Source organism: Diabrotica undecimpunctata, chromosome 2, assembly GCF_040954645.1.
Source record: "Diabrotica undecimpunctata isolate CICGRU chromosome 2, icDiaUnde3, whole genome shotgun sequence".
NCBI classification, from domain to species: Eukaryota; Metazoa; Arthropoda; class Insecta; order Coleoptera; family Chrysomelidae; genus Diabrotica; species Diabrotica undecimpunctata.
In genome coordinates, this window is record NC_092804.1 from 11,842,049 (window position 1) to 11,855,274 (window position 13,226).

Genomic DNA, 13,226 nt, shown 5'->3' on the forward strand with positions numbered 1-13,226 from the left:
TCCTTTTTTATATATTGGCTGTATAAGACCAACTGTCCATTCCTCCGGCATTTGCTCCTTGGTCCATACCAACTTTATCAGGTAATGGATTTTTCCCCATAGTTCGGGTCCTCCATATTTCAACAATTCTGCCGAAATTCCGGCTGTTCCTGGCGCTTTAATGTTTTTAGTTTCTTTATTATTGGAACTACTTCTTCATAATTCGGATTTTCAATGTGCTGCTCCGCCGTAAAATATATTGTCTCCTTTTGATCATTTCCATTGTCTGCATTTAGGTTTTCCTCAAAGTATTCTTTCCATCTCATAATTTTTTGTTTCTCTGTTAGTAGTTATCCATCCATGTCTTTGCATATTGTCAATTTTGGTCTAAATGACTGTGTGCTTTCTTTATTCTTTTATAGAATTTGCTGCTCTCTAGTCTGTTGTTATGTTCTAGGATTTCTTGTACTTGTTTTTTCAAAGCTTCTCTTTTTTTTCTTCTGCATATTCTAGTCGCTTGTATTCTCTTTTCGTTGTAAATTTCTCTGCTATTTCTTGTGTTTCTTTGAAGTTGGTTAAGCCTAACTTGTCTTTTTTCCTCTACTGCAGTTCTGCATTCATCATCATCACCATACTACTCCACTCGCCACTATTAGTCTTAATTTGAACCATATTTTTGACAATTCACAGAGGATCCTGTTATAGTGCAATGTTTGTACAACTTTTTGTACAAAAACTAACAAATTAGCTGTTTAAAATAAAAACTAACTTTGCACCAAATTATCGTAGAACATTTTTTTTTAATTCGTGTAAAAATCACTTTTTCGAATATAAAAAAAGATTTTATCTTCGATCAATAGTTTAAAAGTTATTCTAAATGTTTATAAATAAAAAATAACCGTAATTTTACAAAAGGGTTTTGTGTTGTAAAAAATTAATTTTTTTTCACTGTTTTTGGTGTATATTGATAGATTTACTCTTAAACTTTGATTTGCTATGCTTAAAATTACTTTATCTCCATTATAAAGACCATAATATCCAACTTTGGGCGGAATAACAAATGCTTAGATTGATTTTCACAATAGTTATAAACAAATAACATTTTTGCCTTGTTTTGCAGTTTTTGAAGCAACAAATTAATCAACGCCACCACAATCAACCACAACTTTTAAAAATCGTCATTTTAGAGCTTTTTTAAGTTTCAAAATATAAAGTTTTCTAATTTTACATCAAATATTAAGCTTTTCAAACGACGCCGAAATTTACGCGGAAAACATATGTTTTCTTTATATATGCCTATAATAACTAAACAAATTGTCAGATATCTGGATTAGTCACAGTTGCGAGAGAGTTTTTTATCATTTCCCAGAAGTTTTTGCACTTTTTCTGACCAAAACCGAATGTGTGGTTGTGACACAGCATCTGCGAGTTATTTTGTGTGAAAAAACCCAGATGTCCATATGTTGCTGAGAGTTCGAGTGCATATTAGCATTTCCTGGATACTATTTACATTCTGCAATGACTTTATTAATAGAAACATAATATGTCGGTGTCGTAAAAACATATTTTAAGATAAATGGTATTCGGTATTGTTTTCTAAAAGTTTTAAAATTAATTTTTGCTTAGAAAAGTGTAAAGTAGAGCAAAATCGTTAATTATTTATGCTTATCTTGTTATTATTATTAAATAAAATTTTATGTCTTATCAATCTACAAATTTTATACTGTGTCCAAAGTTGGGTTCGTGATGTCGATCCCTTCAACCCTCAAATCTCATTTCGATCCATCAGTTTAAAAGTAATTCAATGTGATTATCTTAGACATATTTTTTTGCAATAATAATAGGCAAACAATCATGAAGAGTGAAACAAGAAGAGTTGTATCAATCTGTACCAAAAACTGAAAAGAATCTTTGTGTTTAAAAAATTCCTTTCAGTTTTAAAGATTTTTTTAAATATTGCTCTTAGATGAAAATCCTACATCGTACATTTGTTCAAACATCTAGGATATAAGGTTCTTCTTATTTTTCTTTTCATATAGACACGACTTTGTCTGTTTTTCAATGTGCCTCCAGTAAGTTGTTGTTCCATCGTTTTTTGGTCTTCCTACTGATCGTTTTCCTATTGGGGAACCGTCTCTTGCCGTCTTTACTACTCCATTTGTTGTCATTCGGCTTATATGATCGTTCCATTCTACTCTTCTATTTCTTACCCAGTTCTTGATGTTCTCCACCTTGTATCTACTTCGTATATCTGTACTTCTAGCTCTGTGCCATAGTGTCTTACCATCAATTTTTTTAAGTGTTTTTATCTCTGCTGTTTCTAAAATCCTCTCTGTGTCAGGTATCGTTTCTTCCGCGTATGTCATTATTGGTCTGATGCCTTTCGTTTCTTTCCCGATATTTTTATTTCTCCATATTGTTTCATTTAGGCAACCTGCGGCTCTGCTCTATTCACTTGATCTTCCACTTCATTTTCGAGCTTTCCGTAGCTAGATAATGTGATGCGTAGATATTTAAACTCCATCACTTGTTCTATTATCTGACCTTCCAGCTCCAATTTACACCTTAGTAAATTTGCAGTTGTAACTATGCATTTTGTATTTTTTGGGAAAATTAACATGTTAAATTTTTATATTAAATTGGTGCAGCATACGTTGTAAACCATCTTCACTTTGATAGAGTAGTATTGCGTCGTCTGCATAGAAGATTATTTTAAGTTGTTTTTCTCCCATTTGATATCCATTTTAAGTTCTTACTTTCTTTATTATTTCATCCATAATCAGGTTAAACAATAGAGGACTCAGGGAATCTCCCTGTCTTATCCCATTGCCAGCTTTAATAGGGTCAGTTAGTTCTTCTTCTACTTTTACTTTTATTGTTTTGTTTTGGTAGATATTTTCGATCGTTTTGATTATTCCTAGAGGTATATCTCTTGCGTACAATAAGTGGATAACGTCCTTTGATTTGACCCGGTCAAATGTCCACGAAACATAGATATGCCGTTTTGTTGTATTCTAATGATTTCTCTTGTATTTGCATTATTATAAATATAGAGTCGGTGCATGATCTTCCCAAACAAAAACCTTGTTGTTCTTCTGCTAGTGTTATAATTTCATTCAGTTTATTTGTTATCACTTTGGTTGTTAATTATTTTAGTGTTGTGTTTAATAAATTAATTCCTCTGTAATCGCGTCCGATTTTTCTCCCTTTTTGAAGAGAGGTATTAGGATGCTTGATCTCCATTCTTGAGAATTCTGTTTTGTTCTATTATATTAAAATTATATTAGTTTTAATAGTTGTTTGATCAGATCTGGTCCTCCGTAGTTTAGGAGTTCGTTCGGTATTCTGTCCTCTCCTGGTGATTTTCTATTTTTTAATTTCCTTAATGCTTCCTTTACCTCTTCCTCCTCAATGTTTATTTCTTCGTTTGTCATCACCTCTGGTGTTGGTGGTTCATTATCGTCACCTTTAGCAAATGGACGTGTACGAACTCATCACTATATAGCCCCCCATAAAATTATTAGACCCTCGGAGATATAGTAAACTGATCACCGGCATCCTTTGGAGATTGGTAAACTCATCACCGGGATTTTTGCCTGGTTTCTAATGCGAAAGATTTCCTCTTACCTGTTAAACTTCTCGTTTATGTAATAATTTAATAAAATCAGAAATTATTTTAAGCAAGTTGCTTTAAAATTTAGCTGAGATATTAATATGTCACACGGTGTGGCCTATTAGACGTATCTGCCAATCCAAATGGTTTTGAGATCTAAAAATTTAGTTACATAGGATTTCGATAGTGAACTTTAAAATGAAAATATTTGTCAACATTTGCTATTTTTGTTTATATCGGAAGTAGTCCCAACTTCGTTATTTGATTTTCATTGCATTTTTATATTCCTCATTGAATTCTCGAAATGATTTGTTAAGCATATATTCGGTCTAAGTCTTACTGTTTTGGCGTTATTTGACTATCTTGAAAATAATAGCCGATTTTGGAGAGGAATATAAAATGTCTAAAAAATAGAAAAAGCTAAAAACTTGAGTGTGCTATTAGTGCATTGAAGTCGAAGGAAACTTAATTTTTTACACGTGCAAAGCACGTACATTTATGGCATCATTGGCGGAAATTTTTAAATTTGAAGTAATCAGCAACACATTTATTGTGACAGAATGCATCAAAATGTTTAAGTACAGTTTCCTGTACTTTATCTTTCAATGACTTGTACAAAGATCCCACAATTAGAGTGCTTTTAAAAGCAATTTTTTTACATTTTTTGGTTAGTTTTCGCCATTATTTGTAGGAGTCATATGAGTTGTTCATTTCATTTTATAACATCATGACAATTAACCTCAATTAGTGTAAGATACAAAATAATTTTTATTCTGTAATTTATACTAATTTGGTATAAAGCTTGGTAGACTAAATAGAGTACTTCTTTGTCCTATCTTCAGCTGCACACCTAAATAGTTATGTTTTGAAGTCTAACTGATCAGCGTTGACTACAAGCATTTATCGCTTTTTCATATATATATAAGAAGTCCAATTAAGTCGGTACCATATGGAAATTTTTTTATTTTTAGCTTTATGAAAAAAAATTTATTCTCTAGTTCTGAATGATCTAGAACTTCAATCATCAGAATCAGATATTAGTATTCTTCAGTCATTTACGCGGTTCGTTAAACAACATGAATGTTATTAAGACTTGAGAATATCCACAATTCATTTTTTTAACAAACCGCGTATACAACTAGAAAAATTTAATATCTGATCATTGTATTCTAGGTTTTAGATAATTCAAAACTTTTTGTGTAACATAATTATTTTATATAACAAAATTCATAAAACTAAAAATAAAAAGGTTTCACATATAGTGCCGACTTAATTGGATACCCTGTATATAATTATATATATACTTATATATATATATATATATATATATATATATATATATATATATATATATATATATATATATATATATATATGTGACTTTAACAATTTAATTAGAAATCTCAAAATGTAATCAGAAAAGGTAATCTACAGCAACAAAGTAATATTATGCCTTGCCTACAAGAAACATCTTATACAGTTAACTTAAAGAACTTAATTACGCTGATTTTTTTCTGTTTGATTAGGATGATTCGCGAAAACTAGTGCGAAACAACTAAACAAAAACGGTATAAAATTTCTACTCACCAGTTGTATGACATTTAGCCTTACACCCTTTCGTCGCACAAGTCCACAAAAGGCAATTCGATTTTTTTAGAGTCTTTCGCAATTGAAATTTGATATTATTGATAATCATTATTTTTTGTCCGCGTTGGCTCAAGACGTAATCAATTAGCAGTTCACTATCCATGTTGAAGAAACAAGGGCAAACGGAGAGAAATTTTTCTTTTCGCATGATTTTAGGTAGCTATCAATAGAATTTTGTGGAATTCCCAAATAAAAACCAATAAATTGCAGTTGCATTTAAGACATCTGGATTTGGATTATACTGTGAAATTACCAAAAACTAGCCGTTTGCTGGGATTTTATGGTTTATACCTGATTCGGGGTGCAGGTAGGCCAGTGATCAGTTTACCAATCTCTTAGGGTCTATTTTGAAAACCCTACTTTTATGGCGGTGATGAGTTTGTACTATGTACGAGGGTATTTATGGTAATTGGTGATGAGTTTACCTGTACCCTAGCAAATAGGGATCAAAACCCATATTTCCTTCAGAACGTGTTTCATTTTTTTTAGTTCGTTCATCTCTTCTCTTTGTCCTCTGATCATTTTCCATATTTCTTTTTGTGTCCCGTAGAAGTCTTGTCCACCTGTTTTGAGAAGCTCTGCCAGTGTTTCATTTTTATTTATCTAACTAAAGTATTCGTTTCATACAAACCCAAGCTAAGAATCACGAAGACAATCATTACATTGAAAAGCCCAGAATTTCTACATTTTAAGTACATATTTAACCTTTTCTTACCATATGTGTATGTATGTATATCCCTGTTTTACACTAAAGAAGCAAATGTTAGTCAAAGAACATATGTAAAGGAAAAACACAAAATAAATTAAAATAAAAAGTGGAAATCTGTGGGTTTATCAAATTGATTTGGAACTTGACAGCGAGGGGTACGGGACCGTCAATGTTCCAGGCAGAAATTACAGGAGGTTGTACCGCGAATAAAAGAACATAAAGCAGGCGAGTGAGTTTATGGAATGTGAACGACATTAATCATAATGATCTGCGAAGTTAATCAACTATATTCTTTATTCATAAAAAAACTTATAGTTAAAGTAGATTTGCGATCATAAAAGAATAATATTAATATCAACTCTTACCGAATATTGACCAGACAGCAGCAAATAACACAGGTGCATACATGAATCCATCGTCCCATAGCTTTGGATCTTGATCATCTTTTGTATATAATTGGAGCCTTGAAATGGCTAGAAATATCCCAAAACTGATTCTCAAACTTGGAATTAAAGCCTAAAAAAATAATCAAATATAGTTTAATCATCATTGGTTTTTGAAATTATATACCGTGGTAAATTTTTTTATATAATAATTGATATCACTTCCATATGATAGTTGTTATCAATTGTATGTCATATTTTTCTGTCCCCAGTCATATCTGACCACATTGTGTGGTCTTAGTAATATTAGGATTTTGATGTTTTTTTCTTTTATTTTTCATATTTGACCTTTCTCAAACGCCTCTGTCAGTTACTACTTTCAACAAGTGACAAAATTATTCAAATTTAATTTCGCGCTCGTAACTGACATTTAAAATCGCCAGTCGCTTCAAGTGTTCGTTTCTAAAAAATTCTAATAGAAATTTTTGTTTACAATTATCTCAGTTACATTTCTTGTTTTTGAAATATGAGTAATAAATCGATTTTTTCCGTTCTTTCCCCCTACGAGGGCAGGTTTTAAGGGATAGCCGGGGGATAGGAGTGGCAAACTTGTTTGTTTCGGTTTTAAAGATCAAAATCAAATCTCGTGACGACTGTTGTAAATGCAGGTCAACTTTGTTCGATCATAACTTCGGAACTAATTGACCAGTCCTAATGATTTTCTTAAAATACGCGTCTTTTGCTGAACTTTCGACATAAGTTTAGAAAAAAATGTTAATTAAAAATTAAAAAAGTGTACAGTTGTTTAAAAATTACTATTCCTAAACTGATTTCAATGGTTCGACTTTTATTTGAAAGTTTGAATGCCTTTTTATATGCAAAAAAACGTTTAACTATTTAAGCTTTTTGTGTTGACTGCATAAGTTTAAAAATTAATAACTTTTTTTAAATATTTAGATTGCAAAATTATTTTGCAAAGACTGATCGATTGTGCTGAAATTTTGTATAGTGTTTTTCTTTTATATTGTAAGGATGTTGTGGGTGAAGTTCGAAAGTTCTATGGGGCTCTTAAATTCCTAAAAAAAATTATTGAAAAACCATTTATTTTTGACCCCTTTTAATTTGTTTTTACTCATTTTGCAATAATATTTCTATTTTTTCAATTTGCAATCAATTTTTTCTTATAAGAAATTTAGCTGTGAAACTTTTTTGTCGGTGCAAATTTTTTCTAAAATGTATATTTGCCGAGATATAGCAACGAAATAGACGAGAAACATTGAATTTTTCTCATTTTTTTCAGAAATTGTTTAATAAAAAATTTAGCGCACTTTTGAAGTGTACCATAGTTAAAATAGTTAAATTATTATCATTCCTAATAATATTGCAAAGCGATTAACGCCAAAAAACTAGGATTATAATATACAATTTACCCAACCCAAAACAGGTACCTTCTTCTTCTTAAAGTGCCCTCTCCTCAATGGAGGTTGGCTACTACAATTTTAAACTCTTCTCTATCTTCAGCTGTTCTTCTTAGCTGTTCAAAATTTAGCCCTGTCCATTGTCGGATGTTTCTGAGCCACGATAGTCTTTTCCTTCCCAGGTCTCTCTTTCCCTCGATTTTTCCTTTCACTATAAGTTGGGCATATTGGTACTTATTATTTCTCAGTATGTGGCTTAGGTATGATGTTTTTCTAACTTTTATTGTGTTAAAAAGTTCTCTTTCCTTGCCTATTCTATGCAGCACTTCTTCGTTTGAGGTATGCGATGTCCATGAAATTTTGAGTATTCTCCGGTAGATCCACATTTCAAAGGCCTCCAATTTATTTACGGTTGATGTTTTAAGGGTCCACGTTTCAACTGCATATAGAAGAGTCGACCAGACGTAGCATTTTGATAAACGTAGTCGAATTTCGAGTTTTATTCGAGAATCACAAAGCAGTTTTTTTATTTTTTCGAAAGATTTTCTGGCCTGTTCTATTCTCGATCTTATTTCTAGATCAGGATTTAGGCTGCTATCGATCCAACATCCCAGGTACTTAAATCTATTGACTTGTTCTAAAATGTGCCCATTTATTGTGCAAGGTTGAGGTACGTTTTGGTTTTTTCGGATTGACATCACTTTGGTTTTTTTAATGTTTATTTTCATACCAAATTGCTCACAGGTCGAGTTGGTCTTGTCGATGAGTCGTTGTAGACCTAAGTCGGAATCCGCAATTAACACTGTATCATCGGCGTATCTTATACTGTTGATATTTACGGCATTCACATTGACTCCATCCTTGGAATCCTCCAATGCTTCTTTAAATAGAAACTCGGAGTAAAGATTAAACAGCAGAGGCGACAGAACACATCCCTGTCTAACTCCCCTCCTAATTTCTACTTCTGCGGATGTGGAACCTTCGATCCTAACTCTGGCGTTTTGGTTCCAGTACAAGTTTTTTAAGAATTTGATGTCTTTTCCATCTAAATCGACTTCTTGCAAACGTTCTAATAGTAGGTCGTGTCTTACTCTATCTTATCTAAAACAGATACCGCCTGGTCTAATAGGTAAAATTATAAATTTAGTAATATCTTTCTGTTAATACTTTAACTAAAAGTCAGGCATCAATACTTTTACTACTACAGTATGATTGAATATTGTGAGTGTATACGCTGACACTGAAGTTTAACTTTTAAATATTATAAATACAGAATTTTATTATTCTAACTGCTATAAAAGACTGAAAACATTGGAATGTAAGTTGTGATAAGAATATTTAATGAATAGACGGGCTTTAGAGTTATTATACCCAAAAGTAGTTACAAAGGGTAACATTACAATAATTCTATTTATGTGAACACAAAGGTATCGTTTATGAGGTTAAAACAAGAAAAAAATCGCAGATAAGCCTGGAAATTGTTAAATGTCGTATTCTTTACTAAAACATTTTAACAGATGGTTCCTTGTTTGTTTGAACAATGCACTTCATTTATTTTAAAATCATCAGTGCTTTTATAGTACCTAATATTATATTAGAACGAGGTTTGTGTTTAATAAAGTTGCATGATAACAGATGAAAATTAAGATAAAAGGTTGAATAAATATCTCAGTTTTCGAAAAATTTTTAATTTCCTTGGTTTGTCGGCCTAGAATTAAACTATGTCTGAGACCGAAATTTAATATATCTTGATAAGCACACACTTAAAATAGTCCTTTACAGGCTTGGTATGTGTCTTCTCCAAAATTATTGAGGATGACACATAATTTAGATAAAATAAGAGATAAAACAAACAAAACAAACTCATTATTTTCAGATATTAAGTGCAACTTACTCAGCACTCTCAGCAGAAAATAAAATTCTATCATCAAACAAGTTCTCACACGTTTCGTTATGATAATAATGTTATTTATGGGCTTACGTCAGATAAACATAAATAATAAGCCGAAAGTACTTTTAATGGAGGGACATTTGATCTGATTTTAAACTTTTGCTTATGTTGCTGAATTGTATTCCAGGAAATTTATTTTTATATTATACAAATCTTGAAAAATATAAATGTGTACAATATTATATTATAAAAGTTAAAGAAAAAATCATAGTTAATATGTATTAATAAATTACTATCGTAAAACTTGAATGTATTTTTTAAGTTTCTTTTGACTAGTTATTTCTCTGCGATACAACGCAAGTACCCTGGCCTGCCCTAGTATCCGCCTCCAAGGATCCGTTTCCTTGGCTGCTCTCCTCCAATTATCCACCCTCAATATCTCTTTAGCATCGGTTCTTACTTCCTCTATCCACCTCTTCTTTGGTCTTTCTACTCAGACAACAACTCAAATAGTTTTCTTTGGTTCTGAGTCTTCGTTCTAACCCAGTATGACCGAGGAGCTGGATTTCCTCGACGTTTACATGACTATGTAGCCGTTCTTGACTACCTGTCATCTTCTTAATAACTGTATATATACATCTACCATTTGAAGGTTCTTGTGTAGGTGGACATTTCTGATGTACCAAGAAAAATTAACAATGTTTCTTAATATTTTATTCTGGAATCTCTGGAAGATCTAGATATTACTTGAGTTGGCAACCATACGACTAAACTGGTCTCAGTATTTGTTTGTATAACAGTTGTTTGTTATATATAGACAATGTTGAATTTCTTCCCATTAGCAAATACATTTTCTTGTAACGGATACCTAGTTCTTCCCTTTCTTTTCTTTTTAAAAGAAGTATAGTGTAGATGAAATAGCAAAAGAACATGGAGTTAACGTGTTGCGATTACCACCTTATCACTGTGAACTATAGAACTAATCTGAGCTCAAATGAAGGGATATGTCGCGAGAAATAATACATTTAAACTTCAGGATGTTCGCCAACTATTATCTTACTCCATATTAAAAATTTTATCTAACAATTTGCAAAAAGCTATAAGCTGTCACAGCAGAGGAAGAAACATTCTAGAAACTCGGTATGTTAATAGAGGAAACAATAAAACCAATTATTATTTCTGTGGGAAATGAAGAAACTGATGAAGATGCCTCCTTATCGGAAGAAGACAACTTATGTATTTAGATATGTAATAATATATTACATATTTATATTACTAATTTTAAGTTTATATGACGCCAGTACCCGAAATATATTTATTATTAAATTCTAGGGAAATGTCCTAAACCAATATTTAGTATTTTTATAAAACATTAATTTGGGCACCTAATATTGACATTTTAGTTTTTTATATTAAAATAATTTTATGTTCTCCGTCACTGAGGCGATCAGTTATTGCTTAATCCCTTAGGGTTTGCTTATTTGCATTTTATGATGTATTGTATTTGAGGTTTGTCGGGATGGTCATATATTAAAGTCGAGTGAAAATTCCGATAAGAAGGTATCAATTATTACGTTTTTCCGCATTGATCAACCCTGTATTTAGACCTTCGCTATAAAATGTGTGCTGTCAATCATTTTCAAATGTACATATTATACCTGTTTCCTCCTAGAGTTGTGAAAACGTCTCTCTCGTGTCTCTTGTAGAATGAGCGACTACATCTAGATCATCAGCAAATGACAGTAATTTTGATCCTCGATTCGCAAATTCCCCTGTCAGCTTATTATAACCTCTGCTATTTTATATAAATTTGGGACATATCTCAATCTAAATGCATCATTGATGATGTTGGTCAATTTTACTATATGTTTACAGAGCAGGTTCTTTAGTAATTCTCCAGTGATTAAATTATACCTTGGTGTTTTCTTCGGATTTATGTTGTTTTTTATTTAATCAGCTATTTCCTTCAAGGATGTTGGTCTGATTCTCTCTTCTGTCTAATTAGGCTCTAGCGATATTTGATCATTAATTTGGTCTTCATGCGTTTTCTAAATATGTGGCAAATCTCTCTACCTTTTGCTTATTGCTTCTAGCCCAGCTACCGTCTTCCAGTTTAATGGGCGTTATGGAGAATGGGTTATTGGTGTTTGTTGCATTTTTCTAGCTTCCTATAAAGAGTAGTTAGTGCTGCTATCATCCGTTAACTCTCTCAGGTAAGAACTGCTTGACTCACTTTTATGTTTTGAATCTCTCGTAAGTGTTTGACTAGCATTTTTCAAATTTGTTTTATCTTGAGGAAGTCTGGTTTGTTGCCCTCTCCTTCTTAGTGTTCTTTCATTAACTTTTTACATGCCGATTTTGGATATTTTGAATAAATAACTCTACTTCCTCATCTAATGTTTAGGTTTTTCAACGCTTCTTAAAGCTCTTATAAAGAATGACGAAAATGACAGAACTGGAAAAGAAAAGTAAGAAAATTGGAAAATTATGGACCTGAACGGTCTGATTGCGGATTATAGATAGCTAAAATTCAAAAAACCGTTAATTATCACCTCGGAATATTTAAAACTCATAACCAATTACATTAACGAGCTGTTTTAACTAAACCCTACTTAACTATTATCACTGCATATAAACTAATAATAAACCTAACAATATCTAATTATAATAACATATTGTAATAAATTGTAATGCTGCTTACCGACGCGACGCTATGGTTATTAACGTTTAATGCTATTTCTTAGATACTCTTGCATTTGCATGCGGTATTTTTTTGTAAAATATTTTAAATTACCTACACGTATTGCAAAATTCAGAATGTTAATATATGTTATGGAATACTATGCGTTTATTTCTTCTCCGGACTAACTCTTTGTTTTGGAATTAAACAGAATATATTGACATGTATAAATTTATTATATTAGAGGATGAAAATTACACTCTACTTGTTATTTCTTAAAACTATGAATATATAAGTTCTGTTATCTACAATTATTTAACGATGTTTCTGGATGGATTTGAGTACAAGAGATTGGACTCAAATATTAATATTAAAATAGCAAATACGGATAGCTTATCGAACAAAGAAATAAGAGAAATAAATTATTATTATTCCATAGATACGAAGTATTAGGTGAATAAACTAGCGAAACTTATTTATTCTAAATAGGAAAATATTTATGAAGAGTATTGATTCTGATTTCTAACAGCAAATAATTATTAGTGATTATACATGAGAACTTTTCATAATTGTAAATAACATATACCAGGTGACTAAAAACTATATAGAAATACATAGATACTTTAATTATCTTACATGTGAGTAGGTAGGTACATTACACCTCCTTTTGTAAGAATGAAAATAATTGTAAAATGAATTTTCATTTAAATGGTATAAAACATTTGTATACATTATTATTTTATTTTAACACATTTAAATAGTTTCTTTTAGTCTCGATAGTCTTTCACTTCGTCTTATCGGTGTAGTCTCTGTGAAACTAGTCTCTTCACACTTTTTGGATTCACTATAATTATTGTCTTTATTATGTTTACAATCTATACTTAAATCTGTCTCATGTACATGTTT

At 31.3% G+C, this 13,226-nt stretch overlaps 2 protein-coding genes across 2 annotated transcripts in view; one reads left to right on the forward strand and one right to left on the reverse strand.

Annotated features, from left to right (window-relative positions):
• Positions 1-13,226, reverse strand: part of LOC140434190 (uncharacterized) — a 47,991-nt gene that overhangs the window by 18,810 nt on the left and 15,955 nt on the right. The window contains exon 2 of the mRNA XM_072522273.1: positions 6,314-6,464. Coding sequence (XP_072378374.1) covers positions 6,314-6,464 — 151 coding nt within the window. The remainder of the gene's footprint in view (positions 1-6,313; positions 6,465-13,226) is intronic.
• The window catches only part of LOC140434188 (piwi-like protein Siwi), a 69,874-nt gene that overhangs the window by 12,011 nt on the left and 44,637 nt on the right, over positions 1-13,226 (forward strand). The window lies entirely within an intron of this gene.